Source organism: Phyllostomus hastatus, unplaced genomic scaffold, assembly GCF_019186645.2.
Source record: "Phyllostomus hastatus isolate PE091 unplaced genomic scaffold, TTU_PhHast_1.1 phas_scaffold_129, whole genome shotgun sequence".
Classification (NCBI taxonomy): Eukaryota; Metazoa; Chordata; class Mammalia; order Chiroptera; family Phyllostomidae; genus Phyllostomus; species Phyllostomus hastatus.
In genome coordinates this window covers 5,066,248-5,088,783 of record NW_025334009.1, presented here as the reverse complement: position 1 = coordinate 5,088,783, position 22,536 = coordinate 5,066,248, and the positions used below count along the sequence as shown (strand labels likewise).

The following is a 22,536-nucleotide window of genomic DNA, read 5'->3' as shown; positions in this document are numbered from 1 at the left end:
GAGAGTTCCCTGCCTCTTCGGTCCCGGACGGTCGGGCTCCAGGTCCCTGCCCCACCCTCCCGACGCGGACCCCTCCGGGAGCCCCAGCGTTGTCTGCCCAGTCCCCCAGTCCTTTACCCGGCTCCAGCCCGAGGGCTTAGGCACCTCGCGAAGGAGCGCTCCGCCCGCAGCCCAACGGCAGAGCCCGTGTCCTTGGCGTCCCCGCCACCCTGGAGCTGGGTAGTGAGTCCTGACGTAACAGAAAGGACGGCGACCCCGTGTTGATTGTCCCTTTGTTGTTTCACGCTGACCCGACACTTTGAGGTTCCAGCGGGGCCCGTGTCCCCTCGGTGTATTCTAGGCCTTAGGACCCCTTAAAGTGACAGCTCCGGCAGCAGACCGCGCCAGTGGTGGGCAATGGGGAAGCAAGAGTGAGGAAGGGGTCTTGAAAACAGAAGCCAGGTCGGGACATTCCCGTCCAAAGCCCTCCCGTCTTCCCTCCCCACCCCACCTCCTTTCAACAACGAGCAACTCTCTTCCTCCCTGCCCTTGTCTTCGTGTGGCCTGTTTCCTCTGCCTGGGACGCACTTCCCGCTCACAGCATCCGGACGCACAGGAATCTGTACGTTTCACATCGGTCTGTTCTATTGTCTTGACAGGAATCAGCTCCAATTCTGGTGTTCCCTTCTGGAAACAGACAGGAGGGCTGGTGGAGGGTGAGGAGTGGGTGACGTGTGGCCTTAAGAGCTTGTTTGACCCACGTACTTTACAAGTCAGCCCTGACCTGGAAAGCACTTGGAAGTCCTAGGAGGGAGGGGGGAACCCAGAGAGATCTCTGGGGATCTCTCCCCTCTCTCCAGGGACTGGTTCCGCCACATTATCCACTGGAAGCCTGGGCCCAGGGAGCAGTCTGTGGGCACAACCACACCAGTGTATGCACTTGGCCTGTTTTTGGTCGTAGTGGACAGAGGCACAGTGGGCCTTGGAGAGGTGATGCTGGGAGGTTCAGGAGAGGGGTGGGGCTGCTGAAACTGGACATCCAGACCCTGCCTTCTCAGTGCCAGGTCTGTGTCCTCCTCCCTGGTGTTTGGTTCTGCAGTTCAAACTTCCTGCCACACATCCTCCTCCCAGAAACCCTCCTAGCAAAGAGCACAGGTCACTCTCCTTGGGGCTGTCCTGGCTAAAGCTGCATGAAGGCCAAGACCGGCACAGTTGCAGTGGGGCCCAGGGCTGCATAGGAGTGGTGACAGGTGCCAGAGTGGAACCAACCAACAGACCCTTTTGAGCACCCACCTCCTGGGACCCCTCACTAGAGACCATGGCTGCCAACAGACCAGAGGCTGGTGGCTCCTTGAGGCCCCGGCACTGCTCCCTGGACCTCTGACATCACAACGTCAAGCCAATTAGCTGCTACAGGTTTGCTGCAGGTAAGCTGCATGAGAGCAGAGAAAGACCAGTACCAAGTGTAATTCTCTCCATAGGGGCTGCTGGGACACTAGGCCACCACAGACCCCACAGGAATCCGGCTAAAGTTGTATGTGTGAGGGTCCTTTTTGGGTGACCACAGGGTGCTAGTTTAGGGGACTGAGGACCACGCCATGGAGTGGAGACAGTGGCAAGGAGAATGGTGAGGAGACTTCTGCGGGTTGGAAGGGGAGTACACTGCCGGCCTTGGGCAAGAACGACAGCAGCACTGTGTACAGTTAACAAAAGGATTTGTATTAGAACATTTACACTCAGGGAAGAAAGAGGTATCTGCATCATCAAATGTGGAATGTTGAAGAAACAGTTAAAATAAATAAAGACTCCAAGCGTGGCTGGGGCTGGCCCAGGCTGGGACTCACAGAGGCCTCTGAACATCAGCTCCAGGCTGCAGAGGCCCCACTGCCAGGCCATACTGGCCACCTCCGAGACACAGCACAGCTGTGCCTGGGACACAGAGAGTCAAGTGCTGTTGCAGCCAGCAAGCTCACTCCCCACTTTCCTCATTTATCTCTGTGACAATGTCTATCAGGCTCTGGAGCCCGAAGATATAGCCAGCATCCTGGCCCTCGTGCACCACACTGTCCTCGCCATACAGCCTGCAGGTGGTGTGTGCAAAGTCGATCATGCGCACGTCCACTGAGCTGGCACCGATGGGCTTGAAGGCATAGGCACCAGCAGACTCGTCGGCTGACTCCTCTGACAGGTCCTCCAAGTCCTCAGCATCTGAGTCCAGGGCCACCTCAGGCCGCTCCTTGCCATCGTAGATGACTAGCAAGGAGCTTGAGTAGAAGCGGTAAGACTCCTGTCGCTCCAACACAGCCTTGAGCTCGGTCAGCTTCTTAAGCACTGGGCCCAGGAGCTCACGGCGCAGGTACCGCCCATTGTGGAAGAACTGGTAGAGCGCCTCCTTAAAGCCCTGCACAGACAGCTTCCGTCCGTGGTACTTGTTCATGAACATGAGCTGCCCACTGCCCGCCTGGTATACCTGTGGGAGGAAGACCAACAAGTCAGATGCTGCAGCCACCTCAAAGCCCAGACCCCGGGGAGTGGTTGGCAAGAACGGCAGGCAGCCCTGGATCAGATCCTTTGACTTGCTGACTCACAGGAGACACTGTCCTCTCCAGTCAACACTCAGTCAGGACCCAGCCCCCTGACTCGGGTTTCCCCAGCCACCTGTTCGGTATACGGTTGGTGGAGAGGACCTAACCCTCTTGCCTTTCTCTCCTGTGTCTGGACCCTGGACTCCACCAGCCAGGCCAGCCCCAAAGGGGATCACCCAGGCATGCGTGGTTTCTTTTCAAATCAGAAGTGCTCAATTTAATCAAATCTGGTATCTTTTTGGGAAAATAGGACTATGCCAGGGTGGGGGGAGTCGCAGCTACTGGGCGACCCAGCCAGCCCACACCACACCCCCTCCTCTCACCTGCATGCCACACACGCGCACACCGATGACTGCAGATGTGCTCTGCTGGCATTTTCGGATCTGGTTGGCTGCCTTCTCCTCCGAGGCATCATCGCCATGCTGGCGTGTGCCCATCTTGAGGTCCAGGACACAAGGCATCTCGTACCGGGAGGTCAGGTTCTCCAGTAAGATAAATTCTGAGCGGTTAAGGAAACCCCCCTCTAGAAGAGGTGCTGCGGCTGCATGGGTCCTTGGCACTCCCAGGGTGCAATGCCTGCACAGTGCCCAGTGCAACACAAGACCAAAGAGGGTCCCATCAGTCCTGCCATCTCCCATAAGGAGCCCAAGGCTGACTGCAGGCTAAAAGGCATCTTCAGTTCTCGTCAGGGAACCTGCCTGAGAACAGCCCGGGTCTGGACTCAACACAGGCCTTGAATGTGAACTAGGGCCCTGGCTGAGCCCTGGTCAGAGCTTGTCCCAATACATGAGGTTGCAGGTTTGATCCCCTATCAGAGCACATATAAGAATCGACAAATGAATGCATGAGTTTAAGTGGAACAAAGCAATGTCTCTCTAAAAAGCAATAAATAAAAAATAAAAAATAAATGAACTGGAAACATCAGTATGAACTCATCAAGAGTCTCTCTGTAAAATAAGTGTTATTTTCCAGCTGCATGCACTATACAGGTCTAGAAACGATGACCAGATGTTTGAGCACCCCTAGCTCCAGACCAGCACCCCTGGAGTAGGGACTGTTGAACTGTGGCCCCCTAACTCATTGTTGTATATATAATCTGTAAGCTAAGAATGGTTCTTACAATTTTAAGAGTTCAAAAAATATACATAAAATACGTCGTGGCACGTGAAAATGGACCCAAACCTCAGTGACCATGAACAGTTTCACTGGCATACAGTCGCCCTCGTTATCTAGGACTGTTTTCATGCTACAATGCCAGAGTGTGGCTTGCAAAGCCTAGAATGTCTACTTTCTGGCCCTTTACGGAAAAGGTTTACACCCCCTGCCTTAAGAGGAATAACTAAATTCTCATCTGGAGCAGGAAACCTACATGACCTGGACACCCTTCCACCTCGGAAGGGAAAAGACAGACATCTACCACAGACTGTTGTGATTACGCAGGAGCTTATTTAGAACGTCTCCCACTGTTTGCTCCCAGTCAGGGTGGCACACAGGAGCCGTTTCTCTCTCACAGTCACGTCTCTCTCCCCGCCGCTGCTTCTCCAAAATCTATATAACATATCCCCGGGTGAGGATAAAAATACAAACCCTGGCCAGGTGGCTCAACTGGCTGGAACACTGCCCCGTACCCCAAAGGGTTGCTGCGCGTTCAATCTCCAGTCTGGGCACATACCTACGTCAGGGGTGGAGCCTCGGGCCGGGTGTGTAGAGGAGGCAACCAACTGATGTTTTTCTCTCATCAACATTCTCATTCATATTCTCTCCCTCCCCCTCCCCCCCCCCCCTTTCCTCTCTAAAATCAACAAAAACATATCCTCGGGTAAGGATTTTTTTTACAGTCTTGCTCTGCCTGGCATGGCTCAGTGGATTGAACATGGACCTGCAAACTGAAAGGAAGCCAGTTTGACCCCAGTCAGGGCCATGCCTGGGCTGCAGGCCAGGGGCCCAGATGGGAGCGAACAAAAGGTAACCTATCTGCGTGTCTCTCGTACACTGATGTTTCTCTTCCTCCCTTCCTCCCTCTCTAAAATAAGTAAAATGTGCCCAGTTGGTGTGGCTCAGTGGATTGAGTGCAGGCCTGCGAACCAAAGGGCTGCTGTTTGATTCCCAGTCAGGCCACACGCCTGAGTTGCGGGCCAGGCCCCCAATAGGGGGCACGTGAGAGGTAACCACACATCAGTGTTTCTCTCCCTCTCATTCTCCCTCGTTTCCTAAAATAAAATCTTTTAGAAAATAAGTAAATTAAAAAAACAAGTAAATACATAAATAAAAGGTCTTCCACTGGCCAAACATGAGACAATTTGAGCACCAACAAAGATAAATGCAATGTCAAATATGTTTAAATTCAGATTCGTAATGATGCTAAAAAAACAAACAAACAAAACGAACAAAAAACCCCCCCACTGGTCACCCTGGCAGGGTAGCTCAGTTAGGGTATCTTGACATGCCAAGGTTGCAGGTTCAATCCCCAGGTAGGGCACATACAAGCATCAACCAGAGAATGCATCAATGAGTGGAACAAGGCAATGTTTCTCTCAAAATCAATCAAAAATAAAAACCCTCACTGGTCACTTATGGAGGATATTAAGAAACCTATCCATTATTCCAAATACATATGTGGTAAATAAAGCAAAGGTTTAACCTGACTCTCCCTCCTGGATAAACTATACCTCAGGATAAGCACACAGCTGATGAGGAAAAGTGTGTCTTGAATACATACTCAAGAAATGCTTCCTCCTCTGAGATGCTGCCATGTTGCCTTAGGACACTGGGCCTCTCCAGACCCTTCTCACTGCTACCGCCTGAGTGAGCGGTAGTGGGACAGCTGCCCCAGAACGGTATCAGGGGCCGTGAAGCCAGAATGTGTTGGATTTGATCTCCAAGCCCAAAGGTTGTCCACTGTGGCAAGGTTTTGGGACATGCACGGTGAAGTTTCCAACGTGGCGGGGTGCCTCAATGCTCCTCCATATTCAAAACACTGACCGAGAGCCTTCTCTACAAGCTTAGACTCCTTCCTCCTCAGACACTACAATACCATGAACAGCTGGCGGCAGCGCAAGGGACCCGTCCATGCCCTGTTCCAGGAACATCTGAATTGTGTAATATGTTGTCACTCGTGCCCTCCTTGCTCCAAGTCAGGTCTGATCAAGCGCCTCCTTGAGAGGAGACTCAAATGACCTGTTAAGCATAACGAACACGTAAGATCCAACCCACTGTTGGGAATCTATCCATTAATAGCAGGACCTGCGTCACAGTTAACAGGTCAATCTGCTTGTTCCCCATGGGCAGGCGGTTGAAGAGTAACCACCAGTGTCTCAAAATGTTTCTGGATTTGCAGACTATTCGCTATTACTCTGTCACTTGATCCAATGACGACACCAATCAAAAGGTCAGAGCAACGCCAGATAATTGAGGACAATTCCAGAGATGATGTAAACTTGGTGCGGGCGGCACAGTCTTCCCTTTGAGATTTGTTCCATAAAGAGTTCTTCTTTCCTTTTTTCCCCCACTAATCGGGGCAATAAGGTCAGATTCTCTCGCAAAACCAACTGAGAGAAAGTTCTCGTGCAGACCACCGCATAGGAAGCGTAAGAGCACGGGGCCCGCAATGAGCAGGTGAAATGCGGAGCAGTGTACCGGGTCGGACACTGGCTTAGTATGTCCTCCTGCTCACCAGTGTCAGGACGGGGCTCATCAACAGCGGCCGGACAGTCTCAACTTTCCACGTGAACTTACAAACTAACTACTGGATGGGGTCGCTTGAAGCCGAGTTGCTGTGTTTGCCAGTTAACGTGTATGAAAAGTTTTTCTTTATAGTAGGATTCTACCTAATGAGCGAAGGAATGACAAAATTAGAAAACGCTGAATGAAAAAAAAATAGATCAAAGGCAATGACAACACAGAAGAGAAAGACAACCAAACAGCATGTCCTGACGGTCACGGACAACACCATCTCTGAGAGGCTCTGGTTCCCACCTCCCAAAATTTAACCCGAATCTGATCGCGCCTGTAGATCAAATAATCAACTTAATGGAAACAGAGGAGATAGAGCAACACGTAAAAGACACCACAGGAACGTAATCAGTAAAATTCAGATAGTGGGAAACTCTAGAAGACCCAGTTTCTTTGGCAAGAAGTTTCCAAGAATTAAAAAAAAAAAAGAAGGGTATTTAAAAAGACTTAAAACATTTCAACCAAACGGAACACGTGCGTCTATCTCACTGGGTCTCCATCCAAAGACACTATCGATAAAAGCACACTGCCTCCGACAGCTCGGCTGGTAGAGCGCAGGACTGTGGGTGAATAAAAACGTATTTCTGAGGCATTCAGGAGATCGCGGACAGAAACTAAGGACTTCATACTAAGGAATTACTGTCCACTTTCAAGGTGTAACAATTGTGTTAATGTTTTAAAATATCCTTATCTTGCAGAGACTCGCGCTAAGCGTACAGAGTGAAACATCACACCCGACACCGGCCTCCGAAACAGCCCGGCGGTGGGGCGCAGCGTGTGTGTGACGGCCGTGACACGAGGCTGCTCATGTCGTGGCTCAGCTGCTGAATCTGGGAGAGTGGCATTTAAAGGTTCTACCCAGTCCACTTTTAAGAGGTTTAAATTTTTCCTCAATAAAATGTTAAAAATAAATAAAACACCCCTGCCTGCCTAGTGTGGCTCAGTGGACTGAGTGCCAGCCTGCGAACCAAAGGGTTGCTGGTTCAATTCCCTGTCAGGATACATGCCTGCGTTGCAGGCTGGGTCCCCAGTTTGGGGTATGGGAGAGGCAACTGATAGATGTATCTCTCACACATCAATGTTTCTCTCCCTTTCTCTCTCCCTTCTCTGTAAGAATGAATAAAATCATAAATAAATCACACTCAATTCTGAGGAACTTCCCCCCATAAGATCAAAAAAATTCTGTAACATAGCTTAATGGGTAAAAAGGGGAGAAAAAAGGACCCTGTGCTTTCTTCACATGCCCGCCTGGTCAGTCCCCGCACCCTGGCTGGCCCTTGGCAGGCAAGCACCCTTTGGGGACCCCCCCAGGAGTCCGAAACATGAACCTGCCCCTTGCACTCTAGGCTGGAAGATCCCTGGTGCAGGCTGGCCCCTTCACGAGAAGCCACTCACCCCGGAGACCCTCACCCCGCTGCCCCACCACCCGCACTCCCAGACTGGCCCCTGGCCCTGAGAAGAGTGAAGTCTGCCCACAGCTATCACGCAGCAGTGTCCCGGCTCAACCGTGACCGAAAACCCCCAACCCTTCTCTCCGAGCTCCGCAAGGCTCCTTTCCCCGCCCTCCCCAAGGCAAAGATGTCCTGTGAACAAAGGATACTGTACTGGTTCCGATGTTTTGCATTCTCCTTCATCCTCTGTAACTGTTGCTGGTGACACTTCATGCTCCAAGGGTTATAGTGTTTAAGCTGGGAACTTACATTCCCCTTTTTCTCTACATTGTAGTATAAGACTTCAGATTTCTTTAGCCATTCGAATTCTTCTCCTAACTTATGGCTATGAAGAGATAAGGAGCCAATAAATCACAGTATCTTATCAAAATTCAGGGCCAAAGAAGCACAAAGAAACTTTCTAGAGTGACAGGAAGTTTGATATCTTGATGTGGTGGTTTCATTGTACACATCAGACACTTTAAATGGGTATATTTCATTGTATACATATCATTGTATGTATATTATACCTCAATAAAGTTTTTTAATTAAGAAGCCAGTTCACTGTTTACCTAACATAAGGAGAACCTACGATGGAAGAACAGCCTTTGCCTGCTGCCCAGCCCTACAGGGCAGCGTGCACTGCCCTATTCCTCTAGGCAGTGACCCTGCTGGCTTCTGGTTCACCCAGGTTCCCTGACCAGGGAAATCTGAACTGAAATTCCATGGTTTCAGGTCAGCCTACTGAGCTACATTATATATACATACTTCAACTTACATTTTTACAAGCTCTGCCAAGGTGTGGCACGCGGAAGGCCCTGCCTAGATGGACTCCTGAGTTTCGGGGATGCCCAGCAGCCCGTGTTGTCCCCCTCTGTCAGTGAGCAACCTGAACCAGGTGGCTGTCTCGGTCACTGCTACATCCCCAGGATGCAGCATGGGGCCTGGCACAGAAGGAACGAGTGACTGAAATTCTTTTACAGCTGTCACTACAGCTGTTTACCCAAAATGGTATAATTTAATGCAGAGTCGGTTACAGAAAAGCTGGGCATGCCATGAGGAAAACTGGCCACTGAGTGAAGAGGCACCTACTAAGGCCACTGAGTGAGTCCTTAGGGTCCAGGGCACTGAGCTGTAGCTAAGATCCCCGATACCCCCCTCCCCGAGAGTCAGGTTCCCGTCCGTTCACACCCACCTCTTCATCTTCTCCTCCTTCCGGTGCTGCCGCACCCAGTCCTTGGGGCTCTTTTCTGTTTCTAGGACATGATGTTTTTTGTTTGTCCACCTTAGGAGCTTACTTTTTGGCTCACAGTCTGAATTGTCTACACTGTCCAGAGTTCCATGGTCCCCTTTTAGGGGATATGCTATTAAACACAAGTTCCTGTCTTCATCTTCTTCAAAGCGCGCAGATACCACACCTGGAAAGGGGGTGAGCAGCAGAGAGGACTTTTAATTCCACAGAGGCAGAGAGAACGTTTAATTCCACATGTGTTATAAATTACATGATTGTAACATGTGTGGGATTTTTTTCTTACCCTGTTCCTTAGTCTCTATGTTGCCAGAGGCCCCAAACTCATCTGCAAACCTAACAAATATCAAAACAGCTAGAAAAGATGACACCACACAAGACAAGTGATCAGGGAGCAAACATGGCCCAGAGTCTTCCTCCCTGATGCACTCAACAAGGCAAGAGCCAAAGAATTACAAGACACATTTTTCCATCATTGAAAATGTTTATTAATTTTTATGTAATTCTTCTAGTCCTGAGAGAGATGTAAAAACATTTGCTCTTTTTATCTTCTGGGGAATTTTATGCCCTAAACAGAAACACTGATGGCGTCAAGGCTTACTTTAAAGCAGAACCTGACCACAGGGAATACAGGTTTCCCTGAGGGGTAAGGGGCATTCAAGGGTAAAGGGAGACTGGGCAAGCAAAACAAAATAAAGGAGCAAACAAAACAAACCACACAGCACAACAGACACCCTAGCAAAGGCTTCTTGCAGCACCACCTTTCTGGCGGGCGCCCCAAGCCTTTTTGTCCTTCTCAAATGTTACTTTATTGGTCTCTTGAGGTCCCAAGTCACAAAAGAACAAAATAAACACAAGGCGAATAGGGCTGGGAGCAGGACGCGTGGTGGCCTTGGAAGCAGCTCTCTCCCCATTCCGTCTCTAGCACCTGCCATGTGTAATTTAGTCAGTCTTTGAGGAGGGGTTTGTCAAGTGGCAGCATTTCAGCAGGTGCCGACGAGCGCCTTACAACCGACTGGCTGAACACCTTTCCTCCCGGACCTCTCGGGCCCAGGATCAATTTGCTTGCCGCCCGCCCGCTGCAGGGGAATGCGTGCTCAGAGAGAGACGACACTTCTGAGGTGGTCCCCGGCTCTGGGCGCAGAGGAGCCGGGGTGGGAAATTCAGGGGACCACACTTCCCTGTGTCCATGGGAAAAGAACCAGGGGGAAAAGGGGGGCAGGGGCGGCCAGCTAACAAGGGGCCTTTGGCTTTGTCCTGGAAAAAACAACAGAGAAGGACCAAGTGAGGGCCCCCAACTCCCCACCCCACATCCCCACCGCAACACACATGCATATTCAGAATACAGAGAGAGGCACCCAGTACATTCTGTCTTCAAAGAGTGTGTTTCAACAGTCCCAGAAGAAACTAAGTTGTTCAAGAGTCTTTTGTATAACCAGGAAACGCAAATTTAAATTCATTTCCTTAATGAATTCTTTCTTGATTTACAAAGGATGCCCACCTCCCCGGGAAAGACCACACCACGCTGGTGGCTGTGGATATCCCCCCATAATGCATTACAAAAAAGAAAGAGACACCATGTGTGAATAAGGGTTGTAACATAGCAATTTCTGGGACATTCCGTAATAGCAATGGGCTTCAGCTAATCAGCACAGGCCTCCCACTCCTGCATTCCATCTGACTCGGCCCTGCTCCCAAGCCTACCTAATCACCGGGGCTTCTGGTTTTCTGGAGGACAAAAAGCAGGCAGCAAATATTCTGGGTAAAATCCTCCCAAAGTCTTCCCTCGCTGTCCCCCATGGGGTCTATGGATTACTGTGATCAAGAGACACTTGAACATAAAACACAACTACACTTCCACCAAAATCCAAAAATAAACTCGAAACAATCCACAAAACAACAGAGAATTGAGCAATCTTACCAGGGCTTGAAAACTGAGGGTGTGAGGTGCTGGGCTCAGGGCCAAGAGGAGGAGGAGGAGGGAAAACACAGAGTGAGCGGGAGGGGGTGAGGGCTCCCGGGATGGCTGCCTCGGAAGGTCACAATGCCTTGTAGGCAGGCCTGGCCTCACACCTCCTCGCCAGGCGCTGGTGACCTGCACCAGCAGCTTGGGGCTCACCTTTATACTGGGGAGTGAATTTGCGCATCTCAGCTGGGAGAGTCTCGTAGAACTGGTGCTCCCTCGGGATCAGGGGCTTGCACAGGGTTGTCTCGTTGAAGTGGAGCACACAGGAGTGCCCCCCAACCTGGTGGACGAAGGGCTCCAGCAGGACGCCCTTGGCGCGGGGCTCCACCTCCATGGCCCTGAACGCTGGGCTCATCCTCCAAGCACAGGCAGCAGGGAGAAGGGGGAGGCGTCAGAGTCCAGCGGCCAGCGAGTTCTCCGTCTGTCCTCCGTCCCTGCGTCGGTATGTCTGGCCTCCACTCCTCTGTCTCGCAGGTCAGGACGCTCTGCCAGAGGCAAACAGTGACAGGAGTTGGAAGCGGCCTGGGAACCACCTTAGAGTGTATCCCTCCTTCAGCAGCAAAACAGACTGAGCTCACCCAGGGCGCAGGCCCACTCTGCCCACTCCAGCCCCGCCTCCACCCGCAGAAACAAAGAGCCAGGGCTCTTGCGGGGCGGGGCCGGGCCGGACACCAACAAGCAGGGACTGGCTCCAGGTGCCTAAACAGCCCCTGCCTTAGACAGCCACTGAGAGCAAGCCACAATCTCAAACCTAATATTTGGATTAAATCTGACCATTTCCTAATAAAATTCTTCAACTTAAAGTAATAGATGTCCAAGTCTCTTCACATTTTTAGAAGAGTTTTAGGTTCACAGCAAAATTAAGATTTCCCATGTAACTTACCTGCTTCCATATGCCAGCCTCCCCCAGTACCAATGTCCCCCACCAGTACAGTGCATTTGTTACAAATGATGATGAACCCACAAGATCAGTTTACCTCAGGGTTTACTCTTGGTCATTACTTATGTTTTTATGAAATGCATTTAAAGGGAAAACCTGCTTACACACCATCTAGTTAAGATTTACTCTCCCCCACCCCAGGATGTCCACAAACACTACCCCTGCCGAAGGCCAAAGACATGCCTCATTAACCTTATTAGCAGTGGAGATTGGACCTAGCATTAATAATTAACGTCAGTATCTAAAAACAGATCAAGGTGAACTCCCTTTAAAAAAATACACAGCATTCTAGGTCACTGGCAACTTTTATCATTTCTATCCTGCTCTCCAAATATGGGACACACCTTTATTTTTTTTAATTTTTTAAAAAGATTTTACTCATTTATGGTTAGACAGGGGGCGGGAGGAAGAAAGAGAGGTAGAGAAACAGCAATGTGTGGTTGCCTCTCACATGCACCTCCCCACTGGGAACCTGGCCCGCAACCCAGGCATGTGCCCTGACTGGGAATCAACCGGCAACCCTCTGGTTCACAGGCCGGTGCTCAGTCCACTGAGCCACAGCAGCCAGGGCTGGGGCACACCTTTAGACCAAAGCTGCTCTCCTGGGGTATCACAGTTTTCTCCCATTCTGAGGTCCGGGGCCTTCCACCTGACTCTGCACTCCCAAACACACTGGATCTCAGCAAAGCATGCCTATATACCACTGTTAACCGTTTCAGGGCACATCAAGCTAGTTTCCTGTTTTCTGTCTGTAATTTGTGGACTACATAGTCACTGCTAGCCCTGCTTGCAGGGCTTGGGCCACACTTCACTATCTTAGGTACAGTGTTTCTCACTGGGAATTCCTCTGGCTCCCAATATGCCACCTGAGACGGTGGTGGTAAAGATGGTCGGAGGGAGATGTGCCCACTGATGGAGATGGAATGTATTAGGTTACGTGCCAGGTTCAATGCGGGAACATACTTCACTTAGTCCTCATGATGCTTTCTAAGAGGCAGAAACTACTCTCTGTTGCAAACAATGAGCCTGATCTGGGGAGGTGAAGACTAATCCAGAGCAAGAGACAAGAAGCCACAGTTCCCAAATGAACCTCAATCTGTTGGACGTTCCCACATGGCTGCTGTTGTAGGGCTCAGAGTCTCTGCCTTGGTGTGCACTCCCACACACTTGGGAAATCATTTAGTTTGTCCTATGAGAGTCCTTTCACCACATATTTATAAAACACAGTCATCAACCACCTAACAACAAGGGTACGTTCTGAGAAATGCATCATCAGTTGTTTTTTTCATGGACTGAACACCAGAGTGCACCTACACAAACCTAGATACATGGTATAGCCTATCGCTCCTAGGTACAAGCCTGTACTGAATGTTACTGTACAAAACAACATGAGATTAAATCAAGCACAAGGAAAACTGATGCAATCAAGAGGCGCAGTAAACACAAGGTGTATTACGCTGCTGCCAGCATACCACACATACCTTTTACAGCAAACCTTTGTTTTTCTAATAATTAGAAAGAGTACACTCTGAAATAATAATAGTAAATACATAAATCAGTGCTCTGACTGGTATGGCTCAGTGGGTTGAGTGTTGTCCCACAAACTGAAAGGTTGCCAGTTCAATTCCTGATCAGGGCCCGGCCAAGGCACATGCCTGGATTTCAGGTCAGGTCCCTGGTTGGGGGCGTTCAATAGGCAATTGATTTCTCTTGCACAATGATGCTTCTCTCCCTCTCCTTCTCCCTCCCTCTAAAAATAAATAAAATCTTTAAAATATAAACCAGTGACACAGTTGTTTATCACCATTATCACGTATTAGGCACTATACATAATTGTATGTGCTATACTTTTATACAGCCGGCAGTGCCACAAACATGTGAGTAATGTGTTGTGCTACCACATTAACACAGTCGTTAGGTAATAGGAATTTTTCAGCTCTGTTATAACCTTATGGGACAGCCATGCTATATCTGGTTCATTGCTGACTGAGCCACAATGTCGTTATTGTGGCACATGACTACAGCCTTTTTTAACAAGTTTAAACTGGTGTTCATTTCCTCCTTTCAGAGAGAACCAACTGTGGGCCCTAAAGGGATTCAAGAATTAGAAATCAGTAAGCTTCTCTATATGCAAAGAGCAGAAAACCAAAGCTCCCGATTTCTTACCTGGCCCTACCTTCTCAGGATCAGAGAAGCTCGCTGGAGGGCATGTGCTAAGAAGAGTCCTAAGAGACCACACAGGCAATCAGCTCTAGAACATCCCAGTCATTCCAGACTCTCTCCATAAGGTGGAGCTCTGAGATGCTGGGCCACATAAGCCCCATTCTCTAGGTCTACGGAGCCCAGTTCACACTCATCTAACTGAAGAGACCTCTTGAGTAGAAGCAATGCCAAAAGAAACCTACTGACTGACTCATGGTCAGCCTTCTAGTGCCCAAGCACAAACCAGGTACCATAATGATTAAATTCTGAAAGTACAAGGCACTCCTCATGGGCCAGGCTTTAGAAACATAATCCAAATCTTTCATAAAAATGTGTAAAACTGCTTTTGTTATCTGAGCTAACAATACAAATCCCATTCCAGCTCTGTTCAAGATTCCTAAATGTATTCAATTAAACAGAGAAATCTCTTTCCAGGCATCTCTTCTCCATTCCCATCTCCAATGACAAATCTAAAACAAAAACTAGTCCCTCATGGCAGCTCCCTCTGGGGGCAGCACACCCTCACAGGTGTGCCCGGAGGCTGAAAGGCCCGGTTAGGGTCCCCACCTCCTCCTCCCAGGTCCCCACTGCGGTCATTAGCTGCTGGGTATGGTGCGGCACTTCGCCACACTCCCCTCAGCACCCAGCTCTGGCAGTCCACAGGGCACTGACCCCCGGAGAAGAATCATTATCTTGAGTAGAGAAGCAAGAAAAATGAGGCTCATTCTCACCCGAGCCAAGTCTGATGACAGAGGAAACTCACAAATGCCAGGCAAAATTACCCTGTAGTGAGGTGGGGCCGCATTGTGGCCCCAGATCTGTGACTTAATTACTTGTCCCTGGCTCCTTTTAAGTTTTATCATCTGTTTTCTGGTCTGTAAAATAGAGAGGGGAGGCCTAGAGTATAATCTCTATTCTGTGGGCTGTTATCAAATTAATGTTTTAAACAAGAAGGGGGAAAAAAAACAGTGAAAAAGAAGTCATGTGAGAACTAAAAAAAAAGGAAAAACAAGTAACTATCGATGCACTGCACATAGTAAGGTGAGTCGTTTTGCACTTCGTTCATCTCAGGTACGCTCAATCTTCCAACACGAACACAAGCGTGGCTTCACCAGGACGTGTTTCCCACACTCGGGACGGCAGACCAAGGAGCAGGGCTTCTGCGCCCGTGCCCTCAGACCCTCTCCCTGTAGGGAAATGAAGGAATGACTTCCCTAGGAGCCTCAAAAGAAAAGTACCCAAAGCACCTGCTCTATTTCACCCCCTTCTCTCTCTCTCTCTGTTCCACAGCAGTCTGAGCAGCAGGACCTCTTAATGGTTTCCAAAACTGAGGTCTACAGCTCAGCTTCCCAAGAATCCTGCCAAGTCCATGAAATGAATGGACACTGCACCTAGGAAGACAGGGAACACCATAAAACGCTGGCTTCAGATTTAGTGTCTATTTTAGGTTCCTGTATTGCCTCACACATTTGTCCATGAAACTAGGAACAGTGCAGGAACACAGAGCAGGGTTCATCCTGGGCAAGGACACAGCTTTCCCTCACAGCCCACATCCCCGAATCTATCATATTGGTTTAAGAATCTGCTGGAAACAACACCCATTATTCTTAACTTTTAAAATACTACAAATAAAACAGCCACAACTCATGAGAGCCTCTGGGCCCTTATCTCACACATCTAGAATTTAGTTAATGAGGCTACAAACGGGACCCGCCGGGGCGGCTTACTCTGCCTGACGACAAGCCCCAAGTTCAGGCAGTCACAGGGGACGGTGAGGGGCGCACTAGCCCGCGGGAGAAACAGCCCTTTCCACCCACACCTCCGCTATCTGAGCTCTCCCCGCGCCCCTGGGCCACGCCTGGCATCTGCACACACCCACACACGCCACGCAAGCCCACCGCAAGGGTCAGTCCCTGGCGCTCTCAAACCACTGGGAGAAATAGAAAGATACAACCACTTTGGAAAACAGTTTGGCAGTTTCTCATAAAGTTAAGCATATACTTATTATATGACCCAGCAACCTTACTCATAGGTATTTACCTAAGAGAAATAAAAACAAATGTCTACACAAAGACTTGTACACAACTGTTCATAGCAGCGCTATTCACAACAGCCAAAAGGAAAAACCCAAATGTTATCATAGGTGAACAAATAAACAAATTGCAGTGTAGCTGTACAATGGAACGGAACATTCATGAAAAATAATGTATTGATACATGTAAACAAAGATCTGACACAAAAGCATTATGGTAACTGGAAGAAGTCACAAAGGATACACTGCATAATTACATCTATATGAAATTCTATAATAAAGCAGAACTATAGTATCATATATTCAGCTGCCAGGGGACAGACAGGATTGGCTGCAAAGGGGCCCAGGTGAGATTTTAGGCATAATGAATATATTCTATAATCACTGGGACAGTGATTATATGAGTGCGTAATTTGTCAAAATCATCAAATTATACCCTTAAAAATCAATGAATATTATTGTATAGAAATTATACTCCAATAAAGGGATTACATTTTATTCACACATTTTTGAATTTATAAAACTTTCATAACTACACATTACTTAAAAAAAATTTAAATGTATTTTTAGAGAGGGGAAGGGAGGGAGAAGGGGGAAAGAAACATCAACGTGCAAGAGAAACATCAACTGGTCGCCTCTCACACACCCCCAACTGGGGCCCTGGCCCGCAAGCCAGGCGTGTGCCCTGACTGGGAATTGAACTGGAGACCTCTGGTTTGCAGGCCGGCGCTCAGTCCACTGAGCCACACCAGCCAGGGCAAACTTACACAGCCACTTTCTTACCTAGTTATTTATTTTCTTTTTTAAAAAACTTTTTAAAATTCCCACTCGAAGATATATGTTTATTCTATTTTATTTAATATTTCATGTATTTATTTTTAGAGAGGGGGAAGGGAGGGAGAAAGAGCGGGAGAGAAACATCAGTGTGCAAGACAGATCAGTTGCCTCTGTCACGCCCCTAACCAGGGACTCGGCCCACAACCCAGGCATGTTCCCTGACTGGGAATTGGGTTCGCAGGCCAGCAACCAATCCACTGAGCCACACCAGCCACAGCTGTTTACTGATTTTAGAAAGGAAGGGGTGGGGGAGAGAGACAGAGAGAGACATCGATCAGTTGCCTCTCATATGTGCCCTGACCAGGTATCAAACCCACGACTGAGGCATGTGCCCTGACCAGGATTTGAACCCACAATCGAATGGTGAATGGGACAATGCTCCAACTATAGCCAACCGGCCAGGGCCTTACCTAATTGTTTTCATAATTGTTAACTTCTTTTGCTTAAAAATGACATTTAAAATTATAAAATTACAGATTGTATTTATATAACATTATATAAACTTCAGGTACCACAAAACCTGGATCTGCCTGTACTAAGCAGTAAGGTCATTACTCCCTTCTCTTCAGTTTTTTATATGTTCCAAACTTCTTGAAATAGTCTCAAACTTGCAGCACGTGTTATCTTTTAATTAGGAGGACATTAGGGGGGAAAAAAGAGAATTTACTGAAAACTAAAACAGGAAAACCCAGATCTGCTTCGCTCTTGGAGATTTTAAACCCTTCCACAAAATCACTGATCTTACCTGTGATGCGTGCTCAGAGCTCCACTCCAAGATGGAGACTCTGGGACACGTACCACATGTAAACAAGTGAGGATAACAACCCCAACACACCCTGGCCCTAAGGCGTATACCAGGTGCCAGGAAGTTAGTGGAAGACGAGACCAATTCCGCAGCCTTCAATGATAACAGGACACAAGCAAGCCAAACAGGAGAGCTGCCATTTAGGGAGAGAACCTGACTCTCACAACAGCCCTCTGGAGTAGATACTGTGATTACCTCCCTTACAAAAGGGTGCACCGTGGCACTATGACGTCACCACATCACCTGGGCCTCACCGCAAAAAACACAGGTACCTGAGATGAAAGTCACTGCTAAGAATGCTGGACTCACAGCCCTACCCTCCTCAAAGGAACTGCAGCCTGGCCGGCTGGCCGGCCACCATGCCGCAGCAGGTGCTGGCTCTGCCACAGCAGCAGGGCCAGTGAGACAAGACACAAAAGCCCTGCGTCTACCTGACGCGGACGCCTGCGGTCTTCAGGCCTGAGAGTAGAACTGTTTCGTGAAAATCGTAATGCAGATCCTTCCTCCAATGCTGAGAGACAAAGAAAACAGCAAATTCTGTTCCAAAAATCTGAACAAGCTTTTCCGTATGGGAAGAGCAGTCTCCTGGATTGCCCCTCCTCTCCAGAGCCACCAGTGCGACCACACTGCCCCGCCGCTGCCTCCTCGGACCAGAGCTCTGGAATGACAGCCTAGAAGGCCCCCAGATGGAGCGGTGCAGGGAGAAGACACTTTCAGCTGCTTAGAAGTAAATGCTTTCATCAGAGTTACAGCGCTAGAATTACAGTTTTAGCAATTTAAAAGCCTTTTCTAGCTAAAACTGTAGCACTGCTGCCTTAAGGAAATCTAAATCAGTAATTCTAAGGTTTCACATGTCCTCTTTATCAGAACATCAGATTTTTTTAAAATAAAAAGCTACATGTATTCCACACACACAAGAATTTTCAGTCCTCCTTAAAAAAGGGTAAATCTCCATCTTTAGTCTCTTTCTCCTTGGTGTAATGCGCGAATCCCACCACTGGCAAGAAACCCACACAACAGGAACACACGGAAGTGAGACTGCGGCCGAAATCCGAGGCTCCATCTATGCGGTGCACTCCTTCCTTGAGTCACAGTTCCCTCATGTGTCAATAGGTAAAACCCCCTGAGCTTCAGGCAAGATTACATGCTCCTTGCCTGTGGTCAATATTTACCAGTGCTCATCTCTCAGACAGTTCCCAAACCAGATGACACATGAACTCACCCTCTGAAAGAAAGGATGACAAAAATGAGTCAGTCCTCATGCGCTGGCAGCCACGGAACCAGGCAGCCTTGACCTGCCCAGGCTAGCCCGAGTGTGGCACCTGCCGCTGGAGGGATGAAGGTGTACCCTGCACTTGCCAGACCTTGTGCCCAGGGGACACAGTTTCCTCTGGAACCTCACAACACCTCCCTCAGGTAAATTCTCCTCTAGAAGGTCTACAAAACCACCCAGGCTCCCGGCACTCCTCTGGCAGCTCTTACCACCCAACCAGTCTGAGCACAGTCAGCACCCCTCCACACGCAGCCAGGAGAAGAACCAGATACGAGGGGGGACACTCCTGACACTGCACAGGTCACAGCACTGTGTCTATCACAGGGACCATTGGCCAATTTTTTTCATGAGTTGAGATTTCTTTCCAAAATAAAGTACAGTAAAATACTGAAGAATTCTTTGGGGAAATCAAGTTCAATTGTACCCACAGCTCTGAAGCAAGTCGCCTGGCTTCTGATAAGGACAGTGTCTTCAGCTCCTGATAAGGAGCACATCTGAGGACTGGAGGGAGGGCCAAAGGGGCACTTCCACTTTTGACATCTACCACACTATTCCCTTTCTTTGGCTCCATACAAGGAGCTTAAGGTATTTTCAAAGTAAAAGCACTTTTTGAGAGTGAGGTAAGTCACTCCTGGGAGCGGGGGAGCCTGCTCCTTTCTATCCCAGCCCTCACCTGCCCCATACCTGGCTACTTGCATCAGTTTTGGGGGCCCAGTTCCTCAGTTGCCAGCTGGCATCCCTGCAAGGTCCGCTTTTCCAAATGCCCCAGGCCCCTGCACCCAGGGCTTAGAGTCCTCCCCTGACTCCCAACGTAGGTCAAGCATCCGAATCAGCCCGTCACGCCCTCAAGCCCTGGAGAGGTGGTGGCGTGTCTCTCCCGTAAGGTCCAGGGTAAGTCTACAAAGGGCAAGGGCAGCTCAAGGGGCCTGAGGAAGAGACTTGTGTTCTCATACTCACATAAGGTCAGAGGACAAGAAAAACCCAAACCCTGAGCAGAGGGTAAGCAACCAACTCAGCTGCCTCTCCCTCAGGGGTACTCACGAGAACATGGAAGGACATCTTCCACTGCCTATATGAAAACCTCTATCTGTAACAGCAGAATTGAAAATGTTCAATAGTCCCAGCCCCTGTGGCTCAGTTGGTTGGACATCGCCTCTCAAACTGAAAAGGTCACCAGTTCGATTCCCAGTCAAAGCACAGGCCTGGGTTGTGGGTTTGGTCCCAGTCGGGGGTGTATGACAGACAATCAATTGACGTTTCTCTCTCACATCGGGTGTATGACAGATAATCAATTGATATTTCTCTCCCTCTCTTCCTCCCTTCCCCTATCTCTAAAAATAGATAAAACTAAGTTTTAAGAAATGTCATCATGTAAGAGTAATCATCCACTTATTTTCTACTATGCAAGAATATGTTCGATTTGTTTAAGGTGATTATCTCACCCAGTAAAACACTTAAAGGACATATTCTTCCCAAGTGCATCCTCTTTATGAGCCAAACAATGGAAAATTTTCACCTCCACAAGCTAACCTCAGGGAGGCTCAGGCTCAACGTGGTTGCCTAGATACCGATGACAACCACCGAGCGTACAGAAAGCTCTGGTACCTTCTGCAAGGGAACCCAGTCAGCACTGTTCCTCACACATCCTGCTGCTCTGACAGACACAGGGCTGGCACAGGTATACACTGCACTTGCCTGCCACTTTCTTTGTTTTTAACTTTCAAAAGATTTTTATTTATTCATTTTTAGAGAGAGGGGAAGGAAGAGAGGGAGAGAAACATCAGTGTGTGGTTGCCTCTCACTTGCCCCCTACTGGGGACCTGACCTGCAACCCAGGCTTGTGCCCTGACTGGGAATCGAACTGGCAACCCTTTGGTTTGCAGCCCAAGCTTAACCCACTGAGCCACGCCAGCCAGGGCTTGTCTGTCACTTTCGATGTCTTGAAGCACAAAGTAAGTCAATTGCACCTGCTAAACTGATTTTTACAATTATATCAATTCTAGGCCTAGTTCCCATCCACTTGATTTCTAATAATTCCTGTGAGTTCCACTCTAAAATCACAAGGCAGGTAAACCAACTGGAGTAACGGTTAACAGCTCAAATGATTTTTTCTCCAAAGAAAAAGTTACTAAGCGATCAACTGGCCTACTGTGTAAATATGACACCCAGTTTCTAATTCTGATAGTGGCTACAGTTAAAACAATGCCACCCTGAAACTTTCTTTAAATACTTAACACCAGGTTACAGGATGCAATTACACAAATTCCCCGGCAACAACCGTAAATAAGCATCTTAGTTCACTTAAAATGTTACCCTGCTAAAAAGGCAAGTACAGCAAATACTTTAAATACCAGAATTCATCAAAATTACAGTAATCATGGTGCTTTATAAAACCTACCATCAAACGGGTTATCGGCAACATTTTTGTTACCATTTCTCAAAAGTCTCAGTACTTTTTCTTAAACCTATTCTTCCAAATGACTTTATTTTATTCTCGTTCTAGGTACGTTTTCTACCAACGTGTTTTTATTTCAAGCGGTGACTACTTCTCTTTCCCCTGGCATCGAAGAGCACTAGATTTTCCTGGCTTCTGGGTTTTATTTTCACAACACAGCGCTCATTGATCTGCCAGGGCCGCTTTCTTCGTGGGACCGAACCGGAAAACGAAACCAATCGCCAGCAGGCAGAAAACAAACACTGGGTAACGCAGTGCGACCGAAACGAAAGCTCCCGGTGACCCACTTCGGGCCTGTTTTGGGTAGGAAGGCTAGGTGTGCAGCTCGCCCCGCCGCCGGACGGCGCGACACCAGCGCACGGGCCCCGGGGCCGTTCGACACTCAAAATGGCTGCGCATCTGCCGGCCCCAGGTAACTGCACCTGCGGCGCTGGCTGGCCCCTCCACCCACACGCTCAAGGGAAACCCCCTCGATAACCCGGGGGATCGGGGACGCCCACGTCCTGGGGAGACCCCTCAATGACCCGGGGGGTCTCCCTCCCCCAAGGACCCGAGGGGACTTCAATGACCTAGGCAGATCCCGAACCCCGCGAATAACCGGGAGACCGCCTACCCCCGCCCCGACCAGGGAAGACACTGCCCCTCAAAGCCAGGGTAGATCTTCCCTCCCAATAACCTGAAGACGTAGTCTCGCCAGTGACCCGCGGAAATGCGGCCCCCCAAAAAGATCCTGGGCATCTCCCAGCCACCGCCCCCCCCATCATAATAACAAGGGCCCCTCCCCAAGTGACCAGAGACCTCGCTCCACAACAGCCGGGAGAAGCCCTCCCTCAAAGCTCCCGGGGCGACGAAGCCAGAAGCTCGGACACCGGGCGTACCTGCGGCCACAGCCCCGGCCTGCTGTGCTTCTGTCCTATTGTTTCTCTCCCATCAAGATGGCGGCGGCCTCGCCGAACCCCGCCCCCCACACCTCACTCCCGACGACTTTCGCCATTGGCTCGCACTGGGAGCCCGACTGGCGGATTGGGTAATCCCAAAAGCGCTGTTGCTA

At 49.3% G+C, this 22,536-nt stretch overlaps 1 protein-coding gene across 2 annotated transcripts; it reads right to left on the bottom strand.

Annotated features, from left to right (window-relative positions):
• Positions 1 to 1,677: 1,677 nt before the first annotated feature.
• On the bottom strand, positions 1,678 to 22,442 carry IP6K2 (inositol hexakisphosphate kinase 2). Of its 2 annotated transcripts, none has more exons than XM_045857152.1 (6): positions 22,364 to 22,442; positions 11,095 to 11,426; positions 8,922 to 9,144; positions 7,897 to 8,072; positions 2,888 to 3,063; positions 1,678 to 2,449 (listed from the first exon to the last, which is right to left on the bottom strand). In XM_045857152.1, the coding sequence occupies exons 2-6, from the start codon at positions 11,294 to 11,296 to the stop codon at positions 1,949 to 1,951; spliced, it is 1,278 nt and encodes a 425-aa protein (XP_045713108.1). In that variant the 5' UTR covers positions 11,297 to 11,426; positions 22,364 to 22,442; the 3' UTR covers positions 1,678 to 1,948. The 2 variants fall into 2 exon arrangements, with proteins under 2 accessions (XP_045713108.1, XP_045713109.1); XM_045857153.1 differs by having other exon boundaries at positions 22,284 to 22,396.
• Positions 22,443 to 22,536: the final 94 nt, after the last annotated feature.

Bases quoted from the DNA above. Each gene is read 5' to 3' on its own strand.
- IP6K2 (XM_045857152.1), bottom strand. From the start codon at position 11,296: ATGAGCCCAGCGTTCAGGGCCATGGAGGTGGAGCCCCGCGCCAAGGGC. The intron at 9,145-11,094 runs GTGAGCCCCAAG...CCCCCTTTCCAG, and splicing joins ATTCACTCCCCAGTATAAAG to GTGTGGTATCTGCGCGCTTT. The intron at 8,073-8,921 runs GTGGGTGTGAAC...ATCTCTTCATAG, and splicing joins AAGGAGGAGAAGATGAAGAG to CCATAAGTTAGGAGAAGAAT.